Consider the following 26,905-nt stretch of genomic DNA (forward strand, 5'->3'; position numbering starts at 1 on the left):
TCTTCATTTTTTAACGAGTTGCAGGAGGAGAAGCACAACGTGACGCTGCCACAAACAGCTCCCTTAAACCAGCAGTGAAGCTCCAGGAAAGCTTATGCTGCTTCATCCACTGGGTGAAAAGGACCAGTTCCACATTTTGTCCCTTGCAGAGCTCTGTATTTGAGAGTATTTTAAGTTCTCTCTTGTGCTAAACGCAGCTCGCTCTCTCTCTCTCTCTCTCATACACACACACACACACACACACACACACATGTTCCTGTTGAATTTTTCTGCCTTGGTAAACTTGTGTCGCTCTGTGGTGCAATGCAAAATGAAACCTTATTCTGTTCCCCCGAAGACACACAGTACAAATTACATGTCACAAATATGCAAATCGAAGCTTTGATTTCCCCACACATATACATAGGGAAATGTAGCCCGTTCTGCAACAAATTAACTCATCAGGATCTGTCAAGCAGAGCAACCAAAAATCAGGGGGTGGAATGGAAAGCAAACAGAAAGAGGCATCGTGCAGTAGTAATAATGGTCTCGAAAAGTTAGGGAAAGAGTCAAATGATAAAGCACCGTAACCAAGTTTCATTGCGAAGTCTGCAGGGTCCTAAAGTGTGCTTTTAAAAGCAGTAGCGCCTGCACCAACTTAAGTGCAGAGAATCCAGCAATTCAACACAGATATTCAGGATTTTATATTATGCACTTTTCAAGGATGAAGTCGCTGCTAATTCTGTTACTGCTGATGATGTTACAAGGATTGGATTAAGCTGCCAGCTAATTTGCTTAAAGGCTTTGCCATTTTCTAAACAAGGTCTATAAGCAGCTTCCAAAAACTTTATTACACAGTGTGTATTTGACATGTTTTAGCTACACGTTTGTTGTAAAAAGGGGGGGGGAGGAATCACTCAAATCACACACTGGCTCAAAGTGTTTGTATGGGCTCCAGAAAACACAGCAACAAATATTATTGATGATGATCATAATCCATTAATTTTCTATCCCACCTTTTCCCCCAAAGGAAACCAGGGTAGTAAATAAGATGGAGCACATTTAAAACATTTTAAAACAGTTTCAAACATCTAAAAACATTTAACACAACTAAAGTCACATGCTCTCGTGGATAATAGTTCCAAGGCTGCCAAAACAGTTTCCTTCACCTATCAAACACCCAGGTAAACAGGAATGTTTTTCAGTTCTCCCTGAAGCTCATAATGAGCGAGACAGACACACCTCTCCAGGGAGGTTATTCCAGAAACAGGAAAGCACCACCCAAAAGGCCCTGTGATGGGTCGGTGCCAACCAGGTAGCATTCACTGGGTGCTCTGCTACAATATATTTGGGTGCTTGAGCCTGGTATAAAGGGCTGAGATTTCAAACCTTTACAATCTGGACCAGGCACTTCCAAAACATAGAACTCTATCCTAGCAAAACTGATAACCATGTGGCTAAGAACATTCAGCAAATTCTGTAAATTCAACACACATGTTCATGTGTGTACACACACACACACACACACACACACACACACACTTTTAGTTGGATTTAACTTCAGTCTTGCTTTGGCCATAACATATTTATCTGCTGTTGCCTCTGTAATCATTTCGCTCCAGCAAAATAAAATAAAACCTTCTGCTGGTTTTATTTTGCATGTTTACAGCACCACCTCATGGCCAAATGAGATGATGACAGACTTTTAAAGGACATACCTTCTAATATGTAACCTAAATTTGCTGATCTGTGATTCAATCCCACCAAAAAATAGCAGCCGTCTGGAAGCACCACTGTCTTCTTTGGACATCTAGGATGTGTTGGGCTCAAGCCAAAAAAAAGAGCACGAGCCAGAGATAACAGTCCTGTGCAAAAGAAAATATTAGTGACATAGATTGAGAAAGCTTACCATGACTGAGCTTGCTTCACTTTGACCTAAATCTGATTCCCTAGAAACTCCAGGTTAAATCCATCCCAGTTCATAAGTCCTTACACCTTGGCTTGTATCCAGAGCTGTGCTTCTGCTGTCAGAAAGCCTCTTTAGCTTGTGGAAGGGCCGATTCTGATCTAAAATAAGAGTGCTGTGTGAGAGAAAAATGGCACCAAGTCGTCTTCTTCTTCTTATTATTATTACTACTACTACTACTACTACTACTATTATTATTATTATTATTATTATTATTATTATTATTATTATTTTATTTATACCCCACCCTCCGCAGCCAGGATCAGGGCAGCTAACATCAAAATATATGATACATTAAAAACATAAATCAAACAATCAATTAAAATACAGCTTAAAATCAAATTTGGAGCAGGATAAAATCAGATGGCAACTCACGGATTATAACTACTGTAGGGGTTGGGAGCATTGAGTGATCACCAGGCCCAACTGTTTGTGCTGGTCTTATATGAGCCAGTGGAAAGGGTTAGGGAGGCCACTTACATATAATTTTATTATACCCCACCCATCTGCTCAGCCATTGTGGATGGCTTTCAACAAAATATAAAGGTACAAAACATCAAACATTAAAAGCTTCTCGAAGCAGGGCTGCCTTAAGGTGTCTATGAAAACTCATAATTGTTCAACACTGACATCTGATGGGAGGGTGTTCCAACAGGACAGCCCCAAGGTAATTCATTTCGGTGAGGTCTTACGCACAACTTTGCACAAGCATATTCTCGGGAACTTTTTCTGGCCCAGTAGAATTCATGTGCCACAGCCTGTATCTCCCTTTTTCACCACGTATCTTATACTGTTGCACAACCCCTAATACGCTTCAACGCTGTGCTGCAAGAAGACTTCCATTAGCCCCTGTGCAAGCAATAGATATACATTTTCACCTTCTGGTCCCAGTTCATTGGACCTGAGTCATGATTTTAAAATGAATTACCGTAACTGAATTTCTGGAAATTTACTGCATCAAAGTATGAAATTGTGTGTGTAGGCAGCTGAGGAAAACCAAAACCAAAACCAAATAAAAATAAGGAAATACAAGCTACACAAGCTTGAACAAGCAGTAGTGTTTTTTCCTGCCACCTAAGCATGACATAGTATGGCCCACAAGAGAGAGCTGCTCTGATTCAACTAAGCCAGGGCAGGGGCACATACACACAACTGTTGATTTCCAAGTACTGTATGTATTCCTAGCTAGATGAAGAATCACTTGTGTAGAAATTGGGGAGAACTTCAGAGGAGAAGCAGATAGGCCTAAAAGGGGTTAAACACGCCTCCTTCATTCAGCTCCTCCTCCTCTGGAAATTTCCCTTGCGCTCATACTGTTATCTTGACAAATAGGAACCGCTCCGGCAGGAAGGTAAACGGCGTTTCCGCGCGCTCCTCTGGTTTCGCCAGAAGTGGCTGTCATGCTGGCCACATGACCCGGAAAAACTGTCTGCGGACAAACGTCAACTCCCTCGGCTAGTAAAGCGAGGTGAGCACCGCATCCCCAGGGTCATTCGCGACTGGACTTAACTGACAGGGGTCCTTTACCTTTGCCTTTTTTAGTCTTTTAAAATGTCCAGTAAGTGACGCAGAACAACAGTGTCCTCCCAAAAAAGTGGCTAGAGAGTTTATATGCATGGTGTTTGCCTGCATAAGAATGGCTCAGCTTTTTTGCACAGTTTAGCTACGTAATTATCAGCACTAGACATTTGAATGTGGTGTGTGTTCATAAGAGTGAAACATAATTTATGCAAAGGCATGATTACTTGAAATTATTTATGCAGAGTTGTGCTTGCAGTTTACAGAGGCCAGCCCCTTTATTAAATTTAAATGAAACATCACAAGTAGTTTAGCATTGTATTTTTAGGGGGAGGAAGCAGGGGTGTGTTCCTTATTAACTTCAACAGGCTTTTAAAAAAACCAAAGCAGCTGCTAGGATGGAAGGAGATTGCGGTGTGACCTGTGGCACTGAGTCAGAGGGGGTTAATCCTTCCCTGTGCCATGCCATTTTACCTTCGAGCAACAGCAGCACAAGGAGGGGGTGGTGGAAATCAGATTGGATTAACATTGGATTCCTCTGTTGCATATTATTAAAACTCAACTTTGCACTAGCGAACAGAGAATATAACCCATAACAAAGAAAACATGTTAGACAAACAGACAGGCATTTCTATCTAGCCCATCATCATTTCTTAATCCCAGCGGTTACAAGAGAGGAATAATGCCCATTAAGAATAACAACAAATTAAAAACAATTTAAAGGGTAAACAATTAAGTTCAAACCAATAAAACAATAGCAGAAACCAATTTACAACTCATAAGTGTTCCCCATAAAAAGTCTAAGGGAATGGATTTTTTAAAAAAAACTGGTGCCCAAAGATGAAGGATGGTGTCAGTCGTATCTCAGGGGAAGGGAGTTCTGGAGCTGAGGTGCCACCGTTGAGAAGGCCCAATGCCAGGTGGGCTTGCCTCATTTGTGGGACCGCAAGACGGTGTTCTCTACTGCTTAGGGCAGTGTTGGCCAAACTTAGGTCTCCAGCTGTTTTTGGACTACCACTCCCATCATCCCTAGCTAACAGGACCAGTGGTCAGGGATGATGGGAATTGTAGTCCCAAAACAGTTGGAGCCCCAAGTTTGGCCAACACTGGCTTAGGGTACCGATTAAACGATTTGAACATTCAAAACACTGATTTCCTTCCCAAAATATTAAAAGCCAGCACAACCTAAACTTACTCTAGTTGGTACCATTTCTACAGGCCATAGCTTACCTCCAAAGGCCACAGAGAAAACTAGTTCAACCCCCATTTAAATTTAGTTCGGATTGGGTCTTTACCACTTTTCAGTCTCCCTTCTGTTTATCCCTCCTTTCTGTCTGCGCCCCCCCCCCAGGTTAATGTTATAAATTGGCAGACTGGATTTTTTCTTTTTAACTCAACTAATATTGATGCATTTTGTCAAATAATATTTATTTTTTATAGTGTAACTTATTATTGGATGTCATATTTCATAAAGTTCAATAAAATCATTTTAGAACAAAACCCCAGCTCACTTCTGAGAATAATTAATTGCAAGTAAGGCAGGGAAACAAAGAAACAACAAAGATTACGTTCTCAGAACAGACATCATGACCCTGAGGTTTGGGACCAGCCCCTTCTTCAGGGGATGAGGACGAGTACTAGGAGTTAGAGGGAGCCTGTGGCCCTCCAGCCCAAGGATGTTGCATTGCTGTTCTCTGAATCAGAGAACCCCATTGCAGAAAGCCTAGTGAAACCAGAATCTCCCTGCCACCCCAGTGGAGTAGAAGACTGCTGGGCCCTTTTAGTTGAAGAAGCATCTTTCCATGAAGGTAGAGCTTGCAGCTGAGACAGATCTGCTGCTTTTATATAGAGCTCAGTCTAAGGCTGACTAGTGCTGAAGCAACAGCAGAGCCTTGCCCAAGACAGGTCTGTCTCACTGAAGAGGTTAGCTTTCACAACAGGAAAGCGTACTCTAGTCATTTTTGTTTGAACATGAAATCTAGGAAAGCACTGAGTAAACATATCAAGGAATTTAATGGATACGCAGAGTCTACAAGTAATACTTTCAATTGGGGTGTGTGTGAATGCATCACTTTGATTTTAGCACAGTTGATTAGTGCCCATTTTACACCCACATTGCTATCCAAGTAAAACTTGAAAAAGCAAAATTTCAATTAAGGATGTTCACCAGGTTCATAAGGAAACTCTTGAAAATCTAGCCGAGCATCTGTTCTAAATGTGTTGTTACCATGGCACATGTAGGCCTGATTCAGATATAAAGTGGTGGAAACCATGGTTTCCTGCTACAACAAGTATTGGGTTTGTGCATGCCTCCTTTCCTTTCCTCCTCTTTTACATGCCAGAGGTGCAGACAGGAAGTATCTTTGTTTTTAAGGAAACCACAATTTCCTGTGATGTCCAAACTCAAAGAATTGTGACTTGTTGTAGTTCTAATTATTGAACAAATCTAAAGCTAATCTAAATCTAAAGGGATCCAGGTGGCACTGTGGGTTAAACCACTGAGCCTAGGGCTTGCTGATCAGAAGGTCGGCGGTTCGAATCCCTGTGACGGGGTGAGCTCCCATTGCTTAGTCCCAGCTCCTGCCAACCTAGCAGTTCGAAAGCACGTCAAAATGCAAGTAGATAAATAGGAACCGCTACAGCGGGAAGGTTGTCTTTGTCCATGGAGTTTTCTTGGCAGGGATACTGGAGTGGCTTGCCAGTTCCTTCTCCAGGTGGATCACGTTTAGTCAAAACTCTCCACTATGACCTGTCCATCTTGGGTGGCCCTGCATGGCATAGCTCATAGCTTCTCTGAGTTATTCAAGCCCCTTCGCCACGACAAGGCATTGATCCATGAAGGGGTGCTGGAGGAGACTCTTGAGAGTCCCATGGACTGCTAGAAGATCAAACCTATCCATTCTGAAGGAAATCAGCCCTGAGTGCTCCCTGGAAGGACAGATCGTGAAGCTGAGGCTCCAATACTTTGGCCACCTCATGAGAAGAGAAGAATCCTTGGAAAAGACCCTAATGTTGGGAAAGATTGAGGGCACTAGGAGAAGGGGACGACAGAGGACGAGATGGTTGGACAGTATTCTCGAAGCTACGAACATGAGTTTGACCAAACTGCGGGAGGCAGTGCAAGACAGGAGTGCCTGGCGTGCTATGGTCCATGGGGTCACGAAGAGTCGGACACGACTAAACGACTAAACAACAACAACACAGCGGGAAGGTAAACGGCGTTTCCATGTGCTGCTCTGGTTTGCCAGAAGCGGCTTTGTCATGCTGGCCACATGACCTGGAAGCTATACGCCGGCTCCCTCGGCCAATAATGTGAGATGAGCGCGCAACCCCAGAGTCGGTCACGACTGTACCTAATGGTCAGGGGTCCCTTTACCTTTACCTTTTAAAGCTAATAACCCAATTTGATCCTGGTTTGTTCTCACTAATTAGAGTTTAAGCAAACCACAGTACTCCAAATTTAGACATCACAGGGAACTGTGGTTTGTTAAAAACCTGGAAGCAAAAGTTTGATTTCACAGAATCACTGCTGCTCATTCACATATCAGAAATCCATGGCTATTCAACATATTTGAAGAAGGCCATAAGATGCAAGCTGCTTCATAGTACAGGGTGTTTCACACACACACCCCATCCCACTGCCTTTAATGCTATATGTTCCCAAGATCTGACAGACAAACTGTTAAGGGAGTGTGACAAAATGAAGTGTAAATTATCCACTGAAATAAGAGGTTATCTATTGTCATAGTGGTAAGACTTACAAGTGGTAAATGTCTACTTAAATGCAGCTGAAATCCTAATAAAAACCTTTCACCACTTAATGGCAGGCTTTATCCCAAACCTGGCAGTCATCAATGTAAGAAGCTTGAGTGCCATAAAATATAATACATTCCAGCAATTTATAGTGTGATATTATACAACTTTGCCCCAGATGCCAAAGAAAAGAATGTCTTCCCCAGCTGTTCAGTGTGTCCCGGGGGGGGGGGGGGAGAGAGAGAGAGAGAGAGAGAGAGAGAGAGAGAGAGAGAGAGAGAGAGAGAGAGAGAGAGAGAGAGAGAGAGAGAAGAGCGCAATTACAACACAGGGGAAAGTTACAGGTAGGTAGCCGTGTTGGTCTGACGTAGTCGAAACAAAATTTTAAAAATCCTTCCAGTATCACCTTAGAGACCAACTAAGTTTGTCATTGGTATACAAACTTAGTTGGGCTCTAAGGTGCTACTGGAAGGATTTTTTTTAACACAGGAAAAAGAAAGCGGATAAAGCTTCTTCACAAACCTTTGAAGTACATTTGAAGCATATCATCTCCATCCAAGAATTCTGGGCTCTGGAGTTTACCCTACTCATAGTTACAATTGCCGGCAACACTTAACAAACTACAGCACCCAGAAATTTTTGAGGGGGGAGGTGTTTTAGATGGATAGTTTGTACTCAGCCACAATGTAAATGAAAATGTGCATACTTGGTTTTGCATAGAAAATTGCACATTTCATTTCTTTCACATAACTGCCATTCTTAGGAACTAGACTTTCCGAAAAGGGAAGACATAGCCTGTATTGTATGTTAAGATGATACGCTGGTTTCGGATGGATGAATCTTTTGTTAGCAAAAGAAGAAGAAGGCTAAACCAGGGGTCGGCAATCTATGGCCCGGGGGTCGGATGTGGCCCGAAAGGGTCGCGAATCCAGCCCGCATGGTCATTTGAAAACACCCGCCAAGTGTCCGAGGCTGAAAGGCTGCGCCGGTGTTTACCTCAACGCAGCGCAGGGCGGCAAACATCTCTGATGCGGCTTTTCAGCAGCACAGGGACTGATTGGTCAGTCCCTGCGCCGCGCTGAGGTAAACTAGGATGTGGCCTTTCATTCGTAGAACAGCCGCCGACACGCCTGCCTCTCAGTGTTATTCTTTGGAGGTTCACGCCCAGCCTCAGTTAGTCAATTTACACTGCTGGGAGGTGGGGCCGGTTGCATAAATAGGGGGTGAAGCCGGCAGCAGCCAGGCAGTCAGCTCAGGAGCTTCACCCACCCACCCAACCCTCCCTTTGTTTAATGTTTCTTGTTTGCAGATTAACTTTTTTTTCTTCCTGTTTAGCGGGCACTGCTACGGTCTTCCTACATTTGAGAGTTTAATAAAGTTGTGGCCAAATTTTAATTCTATAACACGTCAGTCATTATTCCTTTCAATTGGTCCCTGGGGGTTGGGGCGGTCGCCACCTGGTCACGCAAAGGTGGGATACTACCAGTCTTACAACTCAGGTCAGATCAATTACCACACTTTTGTTATCAAATGACTCAGGTGTGTGGCTTAACAACATGGCACAATCCCGCAGATGAGCACTGGGGGCTGACTAGTGGTGATGAGATTAGGTGAGGGCACTTTTTCAGAAAGCTGCAGCCTTTGTTTGTTTATCCAAATACTTGTCAAATAATTCTTTGCCAGAAGGGACACCCAAATCTGCAACAAAACACTATGAGGCAGTCTTACTGGACCTGGTGCCTTCCAGGTGTTTTGGCCAAAAACCCGGTACCTTCATCAACGAGAAAAGCCTTTCACATTGACCTAACCATATTGAAACTCTGAAGTACTAATACTTTCCTGCTCCTCCACATTGAAAAAGCTGTTAGTAATAAAAGATGGAGGAAACTGGAGAGGCCTGACAGTTCACCAAAGATCAAGAGCACTGTGTGGTAGGTTGCAAATGCCTCATAGAAAATTGCATTTGAAGCTGAGTTTAAAAACAGCTTGTTACGAAATGAGGTTCAGATGTTCATAGAAAAGATGTCAAGAAATCCATCATCTGCAGACAAACCCTTGAACAAGTTTATAGTTAATGGAGAAGGGCCACATGTCATTGTTGTTTTGCATGCAGAAGGTCCAGGTTCAATCCCCAGCTTTTCCAAATAGGGCTGAGAGAGACAGTTCTCTGAAATCCTGGAGAAACACTGCCACTCAGTGTAGACAATACTGAGCTAAATGAATCAATGATTTGATTTAGTATTACACAGCTTCCTGTTGATTCTATCTGTAAACATGCATGGCTGTTTCAGCACAGTAAAGCCAGAGTAAAATTCAAATTGGGCAATCCAGCAATAATAATAATAATAATAATAATAATAATAATAATAATAATAATAAAACTTCCTTAAACAGGGCTGCCTTCAGATGGGAGGCCATTCCACAGCCCCCAATTTTGGAACACACCTCTCCAACAACAAAAAGGCATACAAAACATCTCTTAGAGAAAAATTTGCAGAGAAATGTATGTTAGTGAAAAGAGTGTACAATAATGTATTTTTTAAGAGGAAGTTACTTGAGGAAATGTGTAGGCAAAATTCAATATGAAAATGTGTTAAGAATTTTTATCCATGAATAAAAAAAGAATTCCATCAACAACAGAAGCTTATGTCCCATCCTTTAAAGTAATGGCTGACTGAAGTATGGATGCTCCTATAACCACTCAGGAGGGGGAGGTGCCAGAGGAGAGAGCACCGGCTTCCCAGCTGGGCAGTTCCAGTGGGGAGGGTTCTCCACCAGCCCCATCACCCCAACAGCGGAGGGGTGAAAAGAGGCATGCAGAGAGGAGGAGATTCCGAACGCCCAGAGTGTTCTGTTGGCAGAAGTCACGAAGGGCGGTGCTTCCGGATTCTGATTCGGGATAGAACAGTCATGCTTATTGTTGCTCTGTCTTGTACATATGTATATAATAAAACTTTGTAAAAACCAGCCACAGAGTTTGGAGCGGATTACTCGTGAGGAAGCAACCAGCACCATTACAGTCACACTTATCCACATTTTGGGAATGAGTCCTGCTCTTGTTACTTTCAGAATTTCGTGTCATTTTAGCAATATATAAGAAGGATTTAAACCACAATCTGGTGTGATCTCACTGAAGCCAACGAGACTGCTCTGGAAAAAGCTTGTGAGAGAAAGAATCTTATTTATAACATACACACACCTGTCCAACAACAACTTTGCTTCCATCGTCAGCTGTAATTAATAAATAATACAACAAAATGTGCCAGACAAGCTGAGAACAGCTATGGAAGCAGAAAGACATATCAGTGTAAATCCATACAATGACCTTTGATATTTTTTACATAAAAGCTTAAACTGAAGACTTTCTTACTTGTACTTGTACAACATCGGGTGAAATAAAAGTGTATATCCCAATGAAAAAGAGTTACAGAGTTCAGTATAAATAAACATAGTGGATCTGGCATGCTCTATAAGCAAGGCAGAAACACGAATGAGCTTCAGCTTTGCAAGCCATAATAATTACGAATAATATGCTCACTAAGGGTGAAATTTGCATCACCTGAACAGGGCTGGGGTAAACCAACTTTGTAAAAATGAAAATGAGAGCGAAAGGAGCTGGTAAGGTAAAACCAACTCTTGATCCATTGCCAGTGTATAAGGCAGCTATACTTTTCTTCAATATTTGATGTTGTCTCTTCCTAAAAAATTCAGTAGCAGAAACATAAAACATAGCCTTTTTTTCCTTGGGGGCACATCTGAATGTGTTCTCATGTACCATTCCTAATCATATGTTGAAGTTTGAATAGATGAAAGTAATAATCTTTTCCAACACATGGGAACACATAAGTAGGAAAAAGATATATATGTTTCCATGTTAGGAGCAGTGCAATGCTTTTTCTTTGCACGATCACTTTCAGTTTGAGAAAGATGCTTATCCATAGATGACTCAAAATGGTCAAAGGCCTGGAAACGATGCCTTATGAGGAACGGCTTAGGGAGCTGGGTATGTTTAGCCTGGAGAAGAGAAGGTTAAGGGGTGATATGATAGCCATGTTCAAATATATAAAAGGATGTCATATAGAGGAGGGAGAAAGGTTGTTTTCTGTTGCTCCAGAGAAGCGGACACGGAGCAATGGATTCAAACTACAAGAAAGAAGATTCCACCTAAACATTAGGAAGAACTTCCCGACAGCAAGAGCTGTTCGGCAGTGGAATTTGCTACCAAGGAGTGTGGTGGAGTCTCCTACTTTGGAGGTCTTTAAGCGTAGAATCCTAGAATCATAGAGTTGGAAGAGAGCACAAGGGCCATCCAGTCCAACCCCTGCCAAGCAGGAAACACCATCAAAGCATTCTTGACATATGCCTGTCAAGTCTCTGCTTAAAGACCTCCAAAGAAGGAGACTCCACCACACTCATTGGTAGCAAATTCCACTGTCGAACAGCTCTTACTGTCAGGAAGTTCTTCTTAATGTTTAGGTGAAAGCTTCTTTCTTGTAGTTTGAATCCAAGCAGAGGCTTGACAGGCATATGTCAAGAATGCTTTGATGGGGTTTCCTGCTTGGCAGGGGGTTGGACTGGATGGCCCTTGTGGTCTCCAAGCAATAAACGATTCACAGTCCTTTGTAGCTTACATGAATCCAGAGGTCTGTTTGGGTCACATCTTCGTGTTGTAACTGCACCTAGGGGTTCAATACCAACAGGACAAGGGAATCTAAGAACTCAAAGACTGACGGCAAGATTGCCGGAAGCCAGTAAAGCGAGATGAGCGCCGCAATCCCAGAGTCGTTCACGACTGGACTTAACTGTCAGCGGCCCTTTACTTTTTTAGATACTTTTTGCCCCCTTTTAATATGCTTTTCATTTTAGATTTTTTTTTTAAGAAAGAAAAATGGTCTAAAAATACCAACAGCAAAGCTTTATTACTTCTTAATATGCTTCAAACCTTGGAGGAGCACATCTGTATTATACATTTAAAACATCATCATACCACTTTGAACATTCATGGCCTCCCCTGAAGAATAGCTTGTTAAGGGAGCTGAGTGTTGTGAGAGCCCTTTTCCCTTTACAAAGTTACAATTGCCAAAGTTCCTTGGAGAAAGAGATTGATTGTTAAACCACTCAGTTTAACACATAGCAACCATATGGGTGGTGTCTCTTACAAGAGAGTGGGGGGGTCACTTTGTGGTCATACAAATCTGTCTCAAGACTGTTTTTAGAGCATGCAGAATGTTAAGAAGCTGACTTAAAAAAATAAGATTATCTATTTCTTGAAATTGAATTTCCCTCAAATCTTTGCAAATGTTATTTTCAAAGATGTTCTCAGATACAGAGTGTGTCAAACTATAGTACTGCAACTCACAATAAAATAACAGTGTTTTAAATAAATACGGTATATTCAAAATCAGTATTTTGTCTGTAGACAAATTATGTGGATCAAGATAAAGTGGTTTGATACAGTTCTGATAGACCGAAGTGTAAAAAAAGCTGAGGTTGCTCTGGTGTATAAATCACAGCAACCCTGAATATAGAACTCATCCTTCTGACACACAAAGGAAGATTTAAGCTTGTGGTAAAACCAAGCGAGACATTTTGATCAAAGGATGCCTAGAAACATCCTTCATACAGGAGGAAAATGTTTTCATAACCCTAGAAAGTTGTACAAGCTCAAAACCTAACAAACTCCTTATATCAAAGTATGATTAAATATCAAACCAGGGCAGAGGGCTTCGCAAATACCAATAGTATGGCTCTCCTAAGTTCTCCATAAACGGCAGTGGTGGCGGCAGTGGAAAGGGCCTGTTTCCTTCAGCCAGGCTTTGCAGAAGGGAGAAGCACTGCAAGGGACTCTGACTTCTGTAAAAGTCCCACTTAGACCATACCAAGGGACATTTCATTGGATGCCAGCATTGGACAGTCACCCATCCTTCTGTTTAAAACAGGAGAAATGTGGAAATAGCTTCTCTCCTATAAGGGTGATCGCTGGTGTGAATGCTTTCTTTCCATTTAAGGGAGCCATGCTTGCATTTTTCCCCCTGCTCTTTTAGATGTGAAACCCATTTTGTATTCTGCCAACCTTCCAAGGCAACCACTTTGTGATTGGCACATAGCTGCCAAGTTATCCCTTTTTTTAAGGGATTTTCCCTAATGCTGAATAGGCTTCCTCGCGAGAAAAGGGAAAACTTGGCAGCTATGGATTGGCACCCTCAACACTTTCTCAGGATTCCAAATATGGTCCCACTGGCCCATAAAGGTTGACAACTGCTGTTTTTATCATTGTGTTGATGTGAGGAGGAAAACATGAAGGAGCTTAACGCTGCTTTTTCACCTCCTCTGTACACACTCCTCTTCTCTGCAACAAATTGAGCATGCGCTACTTAGTCTACCTCCAAAAACCTGTGTGTGTGTGTGTGTGTGTGTGAATTGCTTGCTATATATATCTGCCCCCACTCCAAAGAAACACCACATAGTACACATATGCTACCCCATGTATGCCAGTAAACATAAAAAATGGAACCAACTTCCTGAAATAATCAGGGGCTTAGGCAGAAACAGAAATGGAAGCGAGGAAGAAAGTGGAAGTAGGTGGAGTTGAACCACCCCACACAGGAGATGCAAACCCCCACTTGTTCTTAGTTGCAGTTTGCTCTGAATTTTCCCCTCCTTACCAGATTATTGTCAGCTGAAGAAAAAAGGGAAAGGGAAATGCAAAAGCAATGACTCCTGGGGTATGTCAAACAGACATAAGACATTTTAAGGGTGGGACAAGAAATGTCTGATCCACTTTAAAGGAAGGTATGGAAGGGCCCCATGTCCTGCCTGAAACCTTGGAGAACCAATCCCAGTCAGTGTTGACAACGCTGAACTAGACAGATCAATAGTCTTGGCCAGGTATCTTCAACTTTTTCAGACCCAGCACCCAATTTTAACCCATTTGGGGTCTCATTTCTTAAACCTTTACCATATATTTGCATGGTGTTAATGCTCCTTGGTTGTGACCCTCCTTGGTTCAGGCTGTGACCCACTAATGAGTCCTAACTCACCAGCTGAATACCAGTGGTCTAGACTTAGCAGAAGGCAACAGCCAATGTTCTTAATCCTATAATGCAATTATTAATGTTGATGCTATTTCTGTGGTTGATTTCGGTCTGTTTCATTCTGTATCGTTTTTTTAAAAAATGTATGAAATCTTTCTATTCCACTGAACAGTCTCCTTCCTTCCTTTGGTCCCCTCACCCTCCCCACCCACAGGTATTCTGATTTGTAGTCAGTTGAACAGTATTTTCATCTTTGATTTCAACGCTAACAGAATAACAATCCAACAATAATGCAATTCTGAAAATTGATTCCACACACAAAAAAGAATCATTATAAATGACAATTCTCTAACAATGCCTCCACTGTAAAGAAAAGCTTTTTGTATTCAATTATGAATACATATATGTAGGTGCAACCAATTTGTTGGCTTCATTTCCTTCAGTCAAAGTAATATAAAAATAATTTTGCTCCAGGGTTCTTGTTGTAGTTAAATTAATTCTTTGGGGGTTTTTTAAGGTAGAAAAATGTAGAAAGGCATTTAAATCCAGCAGGCTTTAAGAAAAAAAATATTCTCTACTAATTTTAATATGAAATTCTTCTTAGGAATTGACAAGCAGTTCATTGATCTATATGTCTCAAGCCACCTACAGAATTACAGTTCTAAATTACTAAATATATCTCTCTAGCAGATAAATTCCTAAAGGCCATGTGTATAACATGAAGCTTCAATAGATTATAGGAGACAAGAAGACCAGCACTAGGAGCCTTGTGGTATCTCCAAAGCCCATGCACTCAACAAAATGTTCCACTGCCAGCAGAAGATTGAGAAATTGTCCTTCCACCTGGAACACAAGGACCAGGAGCATCATGGTGCCCTCAGTGGCGTTTCACCTGCCTCCCATGAGCTGATACTTCAGCTATGGGAACAGGTAGGGAGGCCAGTGCTCTGTGACTGGTGGTGGCTCACAGGAGGTGTGGGCCAGGGATCAGGGAAGCTTGGCATGGGTAACCAAAGGGGGGTTGGCTGCACAACTGGGCCAAGGCTAAGCACTTGCCAACAGCCGTTCTCGCCCCACAGTGGCCATTACATCTGCAGCTGAGCAGCTTACCACCACTGCATCAGGCAAGAGCCACCTTCTCATTGCAGGTCCTCAGCAGCAACTCTGAGGCAGTGGCAAGGCAGACCCCTTCTCCAGCAGTAACATCTGAGTTTGGAGAAAACAGAAATGAAGGAGAGCAGTCAGAGAGGAAGAGGAGCTGAGGCAGCCCATGCCACATCACATCACAGCATCAGCATCTTCCCCGTCAATACTGAAGGAAGCCCTCTGACACCCAACCACTTTTCTTGCAGGAAATCCACTTCTTTGAACCAGGAAGATGTTCCTGTAAATAGTTCTTCTTCTTCTTCCTCTTCCTCTTCCTCTCCTCCTCCCCAGGCCTCTACCTATTCTTAGTGTCTTACTTGGCATTTATGTTCAATGGGTTAAGCAGTTTAACTAAATATGTATCTGAAGTGATGAATCCACAAGGGGAAAGTGGAGAACAGGTGAAGTACTGGGAGACTGAGAGTCCCATGGACCTCAAGAAGATCAAACCTATCAATTCTTAAGGAAATCAGCCCTGAGTGCTCACTGGAAGGACAGATCCTGAAGCTGAAACTCTAATACTTTGGTCACCTCGTGAGAAGAGAAGACTCCCTGGAAAAGATTGAGGGCACAAGGAGTAGGGGACGACAGAGGATGAGATGGTTGGACAGTGTTCTCGAAGCCACCAACATGAGTCTGACCAAACTGCGGGAGGCAGTGGAAGACAGGAGTGCCTGGCGTGCGCTGGTCCATGGGGTCACAAAGAGTCGGACATGACTAAACAACTAAACAACAACTGGGAGACTGGCAGCGGGCAAATGTCATCTCCATCTTCAGGAAGAATTAGGGTCAGCGAAGTAAAGGATCCATGCAACTTACTGACTGGTCATCTTGATACCTAGAAAGTTCTAGAACAGGTCAATAACTTTCAGTTTGTGAGCAATATAGAAGATAATGCTATGATTACAAAGAGCCAGCATGGTTTTCCTTTAAAACAAGACAGACTAATCTGAATGAGAGCACGACATGAGATCAATAGATCAAGAGAATGCTGTGAATGCAGCATATCTTTATTTCAAAAAGCCTTTCTACAGTTGGGTGGATTTCTGGCTGGTTGGTGGAGTCCTCCTTAACTTGGCAGAGAAGTGGCAAGTGAAACACAGCAGGGAAATACTGTGGCTTGGATTGGAAGGTTGATCCCTCGCAAGAGGTTAGGCTAGATGTATCTGATCGTATCTCCTTCATATTCTTTTCCCAGTAAAAATGAGACCCACAGCATTTGGTAGAGGACGGAGGACATAAAAGAAAAGCTACACACAAAGAGAGCGCTACGTGCTACACACAGCGTCCAGACTGCTGGCAAAGCAGATCAGCGTGGTCTGTTCCGAGTTTTATAAGACCATGTGACGCCAGAGCATCCCAGCCGCACGAGGGGTTTCCTAAATAAATCCTCCTTATCGGAAATGCCTCGTGCACTGAAGAGGGAAAACAGGCCAGCGCGGAAACGAGCAATGGGCGTCTTATCGCAGGTCAGCACCTGAGCCAGCAGCGCTTAGGAGCACAATGCACATTAGCCTCCCCTCAGAATATGTATGTATATTTAAGGGCGTTATCTTCAAAGCTCAAAAACTAGAAAGGATCATCGTGAGAAGCAGCTTTTTAGGGCAAAGCCCTCTATTTTCGAAGAGGCACAACAAGAAGAGAGGGGTGTGACTGGTTCCCCTTTATTTAACATAGGCGTTTGTATTTGCGTGTTAACCATCCCGCCCGCGAGACCAGCAGGCTCATTCCTCTCTGCGCATGCCCACAGGGCGCCAGAAGGCGGGCAGCCCCCGGCGGACGCTCACGTTCACGCCGTTCCGGTTGCGGCGCGTTGTCCTCGCCTCGTCATAGAGAGGCGGGGAAAGACCGGCTTCCGCTGGAGGAGGTTGGGGGGTGGAGACAGCGGCTCTGCACTACGCATGCCCCTGTCGATCCGGAAGTGCTTCTCCTTGGGCGGCTGACACGTAGCGTCTGAACGAGCGGAGGGGTGAGGGGTCTTCGCGGGAGAGGGGTTGCGGTCGCCGGACGTGCGCGTAGCGAAGGGGGTCTGGTGCCCGGGCCTGAAGGTGAGCTCAGGGGGCTCGTGACACCCGCCGCCCGCCACCTCTTGGCAACCACAGGCGCCGTGGGGAAAGGAGGGAAGAGGCGGGGGGAGGGGATGCTGAGCTCCACTCTGCTTTAAATGCACCACCAGCAGGCAGTTTGTCGAGGGAGGTGACCCACAAGCGGCCGTCACCGCCTCCCCCCTGTTCTCTGTTGTGTAGCACGAAGGTCTGCGGTGCTATCTCCTCCCCCCCCCAGTCTGTCCCTAAAGTTTAGTACAGGGCATCCCCAAACTAGATGTTTTGGCCTACAACTCCTATGATCCCTAGCTAACAGGACCAGTGGTCGGGGAAGATGGGAACTGTAGCCCAAAACATCTGGAGGGCCGAAGTTTGAGGGTGCCTGGGCTAGTGGCTTCCAAGCACCCGCATCCCAATTTCATTGATGCCATAGGTCGGAAGAAATGTTTAAATGATCCCGTTTAGAACACCTGGTTTTAGCGGAGGCAGATAACCTCGCTCAGAACCTCCTTTGCAGTAACACCATGCAGCTTTATGTGTAGTGGTGAGGGTTTTCCCCTTCGGTTGTCTTTCTTGGGTAAATTGAAATAAAAGGGGAGGCATACTGGATAAAACATGGTGGGTGACGGCTACATATGTCCTGGCATATTTCTCAGTGCAGTGATGGCAGTGTAGAACCTGCCGGGGGGGGGGTCTAGAGTGCTACAAATGCTTTGGGGTATAATTAACAACAAACTGGTTTAAAGAGGTTTTGTTTTAGAGAAGAGTGGTAGCTGAGTGGTAGAACATATGCACTGCATGTAAATGATCCCATATTCAGATCTAGTTTAAAGGTTCTTGAGTAGCAGAGCTAAACTAACCTTCTCCAGCCTGGTGTCCAGCATGGCTAATGGGAGTTGTAAAACAGCTGGAGGAGAGCACCACATTGAGAGTGGCTGGACTTGACAGTGCAGAGCCAGGTGTGTCAATAGTCCTACTTGGATACAGAACCTGAGACACTAGCCTATACTGTTAACATACTTCTAGTCTTTCACTTGAAGTTACAGGGATACCATTTTTCAAGAGGTCCTGTATACGCCACTTACTATTTGATTTGGCAATACTATCTTTTTGCTCTTAATTGATTTCTTTTCTAAGAGCCTTTTGATATCTTTGATTATAAGAACATGCAGTGTTAGAAACATAGATATGAAAAGTAGGAGCTAAATGGCACCTTAAACTTAGGTTATGGGTGCAACAACAGAATGTCTATGCATGCTTTTTTATAACAAGAATACAAAACTAAAAATGAATGAACTGCAGCTAAAATATATTCATTTTTCACATAGTCTAGTCCTTCCCAATCCCAACCCCCCTCCCTAATATTCTTAAGAGGGTCTCTTCTCCAGTCTTCAGAGAGTAGCTAGAAGTGGGGAGGCAGAAAAAGGTCCCCCTTTCCTTCCACTCTGCAGTTTTAATCTGAAATCTGAGGCCCAGAGCTCAAAAACTGTTCACACTAATGAAATTCTCTGTCGCAAAATGCACCTAGAACAATGGGTGTTTCGAACACTGAGAACATGTGCTTTTGTAGTGGTAGGGCTTTGTATTCTGCTTGAAGGAGCTTCAAAATTACCAGCTGCCTCTTAGGAGTGAAGATATAATTAGTTGAATTGTGTTAGCTTTTGAATACATTGAAATGTAATTTATTTTGCAGACAGATTGCAATGTCTGGGTTCGACAACTTCAATACAGATTTCTATCAAACAAGTTACAGCATTGATGATCAAGCACAGTCCTATGGAGGAGACTATGCAGGAGGAACATACAACAAGTAACTTGAGTTTCTTTTATTCTTTTAGTAATCATAATAAAAAATGAAAAAGAAAAATGTAGAAATTATTTAATTCCTTAAGATAAACATAGGACGTTGGTGCCATAAACATAGGCCAGTTTTTATATGCAAGTAGAGTTTAAAAGTTGGATGCTTGTAAACATTCACTGTTACTAATAAAACTGTAATGCTCTTTAATACACTTTGCTCCAGTTTATAAAAAATTCACATTTAGTCCAATACATTTTATACTGTTTTAAGTAGCTCATATATAGGGAGCCGTGTTTATGTATCAGCTGTTCATTAATAGCAGGACTTGTGCATTACTTACCAAAAACTAACTTTGTAAATAAGCCCATCAGTGTTTCCAGCTTGCACATTTTTCTGCTTACATTTTCTAGCTGGCTGCCATGGACAAGAAGCCTTCTTTTCAGCTATCATTGAAATGCAAGCTGCTACATAAGCCATTAGTTTTTTGGTGGATTGGTTTGAAAAAAGGGAAAGGGGGGGAGTCTACAGCCAAGCAGAGGAATAGACTTTTGTTTTATTGTGGCTAGCACAGAAACCAAGGGGAAAAGGGACTTGGCAATCTTGCCCTCTTCCAGCAACCTACACTCACCTGCATGAAATTTCTTGTTGCCTGTGGCAGCCAGTCATTTTATTCAATGCAAGGCTGTCTTACAAGGTTTAAAGAGCAGTGAGCCTTAAAATGAATAAATACAATGCATCACTTAGCATGTGTTCTTAGAACCCAATTTTGGGTAGGTTCTGCATTCTTGTAAGGCAAGACAGCAAAAGCTGTCTTTGAAGAAGCTTGCTTAGAAATTAGGGGAATGTACAAATACAAACAATCCAGAAGGCCAGTTGTGGTGATTTGTGTCATAATGGGTACCAGGTCATTGTACATGTCACAGGTGTTAAAACAAATGCTACTATCACATGATTCATTCAACTATTTAGAATAGGAGAGTAAGGTGACTTAGATTAGGTCCTCATTTAAGGTCCGGAAATATGTTGGACTACATTAAGGAACTTGTAACCAAGCCTTGACAGCAATCTTAGTAATATAATCTGAGTATGCAGTTGGATTTGTCTGGAAGTGATCATTGTAGGGGGTAGGGGCGGGGAGAGAAATTGTCAGGAACATTTGACAAGAGGCAAGCACTGTACAAATGATGGCTTAAAAAAAGAAAACAAGGTTTTAATAGGACTGATAGTTGTGAGGCATTCCAAACCATTGAAATCCAGATAAACGGTAGTAGAGTTCTTTCTGCTTCTCCTTTACATGTTGTCAGAATATATTCGTATAGCCATCTTCCAGAAATTACATTCCAAGAATCCATGTCTGCAGTGTTGTATTCATTGATATTGAATAGGGAACATTTATATGGAAGTGCCTCTTGTGGAGTAGGTATATAAGGGCTTTGAAAGAGTTTCTAAAATTCCTGTGGTGTAAGCATTCATCTAATACTTTTTTTAAAAAAATGCTTTCTGCAGACAGTATGCTGGCTATGACTATTCTCAGCAAGGTGAATACGTCCCTCCAGAGATGATGCAGCCACAACAGCCTTACACTGGCCAGATTTTTCAGCCAACGCAAACATACACTCCATCCTCCCCACAGTCTTTCTATGGAAGCAATTTTGAAGATGAGCCACCCTTACTAGAAGGTATGTTTTATTTATTGCAAATCTATTTATTTGCTAATATATTTGGGGCACGCTATAAAGGAGCACTGACCGCAGATTTCCAAAAGAATACATGCATATATTTTTTAAATTTATCTTTACATAGTAAGGCAGCTGCTATTGAGTTTTGTTAGCAGTTTCTCTGGTTTCTGGTTTTATTCCATTAACTTGCCTCTTACAAATTGCAATTGAGTGTTTTAAGTGGAAATTAATTACAGGACTGAGATAAGGTTGAATATGGCCCTACTCTCTCTCTCACACACACCCCAAAAAATCAAACATCTGGGTTTTTTATTTTATTTTAAATATATTTCATAATGGTGCTATGCTATATTTTATAACATATTCATACCTTGCAAATATTTTTCCACAATTAATATTTCTTGTTACAGCATGTCTAATAACTCCTATCTAGTGATGCTTGTGACTCATTGTGCCAGTCCACAAACATTACAAATCTGTTTATTTTTTGCCTCCCTTCTTTCACCCTTACATAACCTGTAAGCTTTCCAATTTCTGCACATTCAGAAATTATTTTTGATTTCCATTCTCTCACAGCAGGTACTTTCAAACTTTCCCCCAGTGTTTTGCATAGCAGAATTTTGCAGCTGCAACCATATCTAAGAGTTTGTTTGTTTTCTCTGGGGCCACCCCATGCCCTTCAGGTTTATACAGCAATCCCTGACTGCTTAAAACAACATATTTTCCACTGATAACAAATGTTAAAATACTGTTCTTTGTTTGATAATGCAGAACTAGGAATCAATTTTGACCACATCTGGCAGAAGACTCTTACAGTATTGCACCCATTAAAAGCAGCAGATGGCAGCATAATGAATGAAACTGATATGGCAGGGCCTATGGTCTTCTGCCTAGCCTTTGGTGCCACATTATTGCTGGTAAGATGTCAGTGGGATGCATATGGGGGTGGGGGGAATCAGTCTAAAATATGTTGTAGCAAAAACAAAAGTTGCAAGTTAAGGCATTCCTAGTAGGTGTGGTTTCTTAAATGTATAAATACATAATGAGGTTTGAAATGCAGAAGAAAAATACAAGAATGTGCATACTTTCAAAATATAATACCGTAGCTTTACAGAGGCAATGTGGTGAATATGCATGAATGTGAATTTTTTTATAAGACCTTGTTGGACAAGTTTCAGAGAAGCTAGATCTAGTTACACAGTTCTTCAGGTGATAAACTGATTTGGGTGGCCTTTTATTTATTAAACTATTTCTATGCTTTTGATCAAAGCTTTCATGTAAGTATTGAATTCTCAAAGACCAGCTGAAAAGTTTCTCACCTGCCTTCAGAAAGTGAGCAAGGATAAGAAACTTCTCTAAGAAGAGGATTCAGTAGTTTGTGGGGCTGCTGCAGACAAGGACTGGCTCCTGGGGGAGACTCACCATGAGCTGGGTCTCATATAAACTTCTGCACCTGGAAAAGCCTTTATTAATTTACAGAAACGGTATCTCCCCTGACCCATTACAATGCTCTGGTGATGTATGGCTCAGTGCTTTTTGGTTTGGAAAGATGTGTAGACAACTGACCTGGCTCCTTGTGGTCCACTCACTGTTGGTAGTATTTATCTCTTGGATTCAAGATTAAGGTAGGTAGCTGTGTTGGTCTGACACAGTTGAAAAAGATAAAAAAAATTGTCCAGTAGCACCTTAGAGACCAACTATCTGAAGAAGTGTGCATGCATACAAAAACTTATACCCAGAACAAACTTAGTGGGTCTCTAAGGTGCTAACTGGATAATTTTATTTTTTTTAAAAAAGCTCTCTCTTGGATTGTTACTCATCTGGTGCCTTGGACCCACCCCACCTGAAAAAACATGCGCACAGAGTTTTTCTTGCAACATATTCCCCATTCATCTTTTTTATAAATAAATAAACAACCTAGAGTTTTAAAAACTATTGTAAACCTAGTAAGTAATAAAAATACCAAAACAGTAAAGAAAATGATTCTGCCTGTACTCCTTAATTGTCACTGTTAATAAAAAGTAATATTTCCTTTTTCTCCCTCTTTGATTTTACTCTATTTTTCCCGTTCTCCAAATAGCTCAGAGTAAGGGGATCTAATATACAAAACTCCTAATAAGACAGTGTGGTTTGAACTTTTGATTTGTATTCTCTCCTTTCTAGGCTGGCAAAATTCAGTTTGGCTATGTGTATGGGATTAGTGCAATCGGATGCTTAGGAATGTTCTGTCTCCTGAACTTAATGAGCATGACGGGCGTTTCGTTTGGCTGTGTTGCCAGTGTGCTAGGATACTGTCTCCTTCCTATGATCATACTTTCCAGCTTTGCAATTGTATTTTCTCTACAGTAAGTATTGCCGTCAAATATTATGTTACACTGATATACTGAAGGTTACACCTATAAATTTTAGCGAAGGGGAAATCTACAAAAGCAGCTTGTATTAACTTAGGGCTGTGCATTCACCTTGGACACAAAGAGCCACACCTTGTGGATATTAGGATCAGCTCAGGTTCAAGGCAATATGAGCTCACCTTGGAGCTTTGAGGGGGCTTCTAGGATTTTGTTTGTCATTTGCTATATTTTTGTAAAAGGGAAAAAAAGATGCTCCCCATGAATACAATACACCAGGCAAAGAGGCAGGGGTGTAGTTCTATAACTGACAGCTCTACTTTCCAATCAAGTGATTTACTTTTGTTCCTTTCTCTTCTGGTCAGAGTGCTTTTATATTATTTAGGTGGCAATCCTAGCCCATGTCTTGTTGTGATGGGACTTGTTAGAGCACCACAGCCCACAGTGCCCTACAGAAAGGGAAGGGAAAAAATGCCCCTTCACTGCATCAGCTCCCAGGTTGGCACAGTGAAGAGACATGGATTAGGCTGTTTCTGTCACATGGTGGCAGCAGGATTTGCCCGGGATCCGCTGAGCTGGCCCAGTCTCACCCTCTTTCCCCTCTGATGGTGGAGCTTCCCCACTGATGTCAGAGCTCCCTACAAAGCTGAGGCTGATAGGGCTTGGGCAGAGGAACACCTCCACCTCATCCAAAACCTGTCTGGCATGGCAGATGGGAAGTTTGGATTGCTCTGTTGGGTAAATTTGTATATTGCTTTTCAATAATATATTTTTACAAGCCACATATTAAACGTAAAGTAAAAAAAACCACCAAGCACCCCTAATATTCGAAAACAGTATTTCAAAATATTACTAAAAGACAAGAGGATCAACACAGCAAAATCAGGTGAAAATCAGGGAGTTCTTCAACTTAGATTAAATTAGTTCCCAAAGGCAGTACAGTGGTACCTTGAGTTACAAACGCTTCAGGTTACAAACGCTTCAGGTTACAAACTCCACTAACCTGGAAGAGTTACCTCGAGTTGAGAACTTTGCCCCAGGATGAGAACGGAAACCGTGTGCTGGCAGCACAGTGGCAGCAAGAGTGAAAGCACGCCTCTCTAGTTAAGAACAGTTTCAGGTTAAGAACGGAGCTCCAGAACGAATTGAGTTCATAACTAGAGGTGCCACTGTAGTTAAGATCTACATCTTTAATACTCATTTAAAATCCGCAAGGGCTTTGGGTTATCTGGTGTCCTGTAGAATTTCATTCCACAATTGTGGGGTCACCACCGAGAATGCCATCGTCCCTGTGTTAGCTGCTCTTTCTTTTCTTCAGCAAGCCTTTCCTTTGGGAGGAACGTAAAAAGACTTTCTTTCCTAGTGGGTGGGCTTAATTGAGTGAGATAGTTATATTTTGAAGCCCCAAATACTGGTGGTAGTGTGCTTGAGAGTGCTGCTGGATACATTTTTTTATCCTTCTCCAAAATATACTTAAAATCCATAGCGACCTTTGAAGAATGCACAGGACTGTTTTGACGTGCGCACAGTGATGTGAAGCTGTTACTCAACATTGTCTTTAAATCATTTTGTTTTTCAGGGGTATGATGGGAGTTATTCTTGCTGCTGGAATTATTGGATGGTGTAGCTTTTCAGCTTCCAAAATCTTCATTTCAGCCTTGGCAATGGAAGGACAACAACTTTTAGTAGCATATCCCTGTGCTTTATTATATGGAGTCTTTGCCCTCATTTCTGTGTTTTGAGCTGACTTATCCTTATTGTTGGACTTAAATGGGCCAAACTGAAAAGCCTTCACTTTTGAGACACTTAAAACTGGGACCAGAAAACAGCTCTTAGTCACTATCATGCAAGGTTAATGCTTGAATTGTCGTCTGGAGCAACAAAAACAAACAAGCCTTTTGTGTTCCTTTTTATAGGACTCTTGAATACGATTTTGAACTGTCCTGTAATGTCTATACCTTTAATACAGGTTCATGATTATACTGTTTAAAATGTAACATTTCTTTCCCAGTCCAACAGCCTCTGGCAAAATATTATTATTTTGAAAACTTTTGTAGTTCAGAAGTTTTTGTAGATAAGAGGAAATGAAACAGTTGCTTTCCCATGGCAGCATGCAACTACAATCCTAAACAAAAGATATACATTCCCTTTTTTTCTACCAGTTTAGCAAACTAGAAAACTATCTCAATAAAACCTAATCGTGAAGCAAAGCAGAATGAGTCCCACATATAACTTTTGAAGAGTTTACAGCACCAACTTAGATTATGTTTTTGTTTACAGTAAATGGTCCAAAAGGCTTTCCAGGCTCAAAGCTACCGCATTTATAAATGTTTCAGTTTGTATGTATTTTGTAAATAGCTCTATCATAATTGTATAAATCTGAGAAGATGTTCGTTTTCATACTAAAAAATCAAGAATAGACTTTCAAATGGTTCCCCAAAAACAACCTGTTTCAGAAAGCAGTTTGGATGGATGTTGTCCTACACCAATTACTGTATATTCCTGCGTATAAGACTACTTTTTAACCCAGGAAAATCTTCTCAAAAGTCGGGGGCCGTCCTATACGCCGGGTCGTATTTCTTATATGGCGAGTATATCCCAAACTCTATATTTTAACTGGAAAAGTTGGGGGTCGTCTTATGCACCCAGTCGTCTTATACACTGGAATATACGGTAAATTTTCCCCATAATGTTCTTTGAAAGTGTTTCAATTTGACCTTTAACAATATATCTTCCTCGTAATGTTGTCCAGCCTTGAGCAACCAAAAAAAGCCTCATTTATTCAAAGGATGATTTGTTCCCATTGAGCAAATGCTACATTTCAATCACGGCGTGCTTGTATCCAATGCATGAATGGAGCATAGCACAGGGCTTCACCTTCCTCTCCTATCCCCTTGCAGCCCCCATGTGTGCTGTCAAAATCTGCTTCAGGGGTTTGGGGAACCCTTGAGCAGATTTTGGGGTCTCTGGGAGCTGCAGGAGAGGAAGGTGAAGTTGCTCGTGCCAAATGTTGGATTGCGCCAATGGCATTTTATAATTAGGCTTCTTAATTGTAAAGTAAGTGTTGGAATCCTATCCAAAATGACAAAAACAAATATTTTAATTTACACTTCACATGAAAAACTTGCATGTCTCTGAGATAGTAATAATTTTGATATCCTTTGTTGAGAAATGGAAGTAGCTAACAGTATCTCGTAAGACTTCGTTTTGTCACAGTGGTACAGTATCCCATTGGATAACATTGGTGAACCAGTGTAACTTAACAAATCAGCCTCCTTATCAGCAAATACCTAGTCATACACTAGTTTTTGCTCCTTTCCATGCCACTGCACAATTCTTCATGTGATCTGTTTTCATGTAGCCCAGAGTTGTTGGCTAAACATTTTAAATAAATGTTGTGCAAGAAATTCAGATAACTTTGCACATTCAAATCTTGGGTATTTGCAAATTAAATTTTGTGCTTTAGCAGTTTTTCCTCTGAAATATATATTGATCTTTCATCACTTCTATTTTAGCAGAGAATGGATGGGACAATTTTTTTTTAGAATTTGACCATGATAGGGGAGCAATCCTCAGATTCACACCCATTCTCCCCACATTGAAAAATAATCTACCTGTGGGTAGCAGGTTCAATGA

General features: G+C 41.9%; 1 protein-coding gene across 4 annotated transcripts; it reads left to right on the forward strand.

Moving 5' to 3' along the window:
• Positions 1-17,319: 17,319 nt before the first annotated feature.
• Positions 17,320-26,705, forward strand: YIPF5 (Yip1 domain family member 5). Of its 4 annotated transcripts, none has more exons than XM_035105354.3 (6): positions 17,320-17,444; positions 19,135-19,251; positions 20,749-20,921; positions 21,693-21,838; positions 23,085-23,266; positions 24,849-26,705. In XM_035105354.3, the coding sequence occupies exons 2-6, from the start codon at positions 19,145-19,147 to the stop codon at positions 25,009-25,011; spliced, it is 771 nt and encodes a 256-aa protein (XP_034961245.1). In that variant the 5' UTR covers positions 17,320-17,444; positions 19,135-19,144; the 3' UTR covers positions 25,012-26,705. The 4 variants fall into 4 exon arrangements, with proteins under 4 accessions (XP_034961245.1, XP_034961246.1, XP_088518003.1 ...); XM_035105355.3 differs by having other exon boundaries at positions 19,139-19,251; XM_088661877.1 differs by having other exon boundaries at positions 17,320-17,365.
• The last annotated feature ends 200 nt before the right edge of the window (positions 26,706-26,905 follow it).

The sequence above is a fragment of the Zootoca vivipara genome, chromosome 2 (genome assembly GCF_965207765.1).
Source record: "Zootoca vivipara chromosome 2, rZooViv2.hap1.1, whole genome shotgun sequence".
NCBI lineage: Eukaryota > Metazoa > Chordata > Lepidosauria > Squamata > Lacertidae > Zootoca > Zootoca vivipara.

What these genes read in the sequence shown, in the direction of transcription:
- YIPF5 (XM_035105354.3), top strand. Translation starts at nt 19,145, where the DNA reads ATGTCTGGGTTCGACAACTTCAATACAGATTTCTATCAAACAAGTTAC. An exon ending in TTGGTGCCACATTATTGCTG is followed by an intron (nt 21,839 to 23,084) that starts GTAAGATGTCAG and finishes TCTCCTTTCTAG; the next exon opens with GCTGGCAAAATTCAGTTTGG. An exon ending in GCAATTGTATTTTCTCTACA is followed by an intron (nt 23,267 to 24,848) that starts GTAAGTATTGCC and finishes TTTGTTTTTCAG; the next exon opens with GGGTATGATGGGAGTTATTC.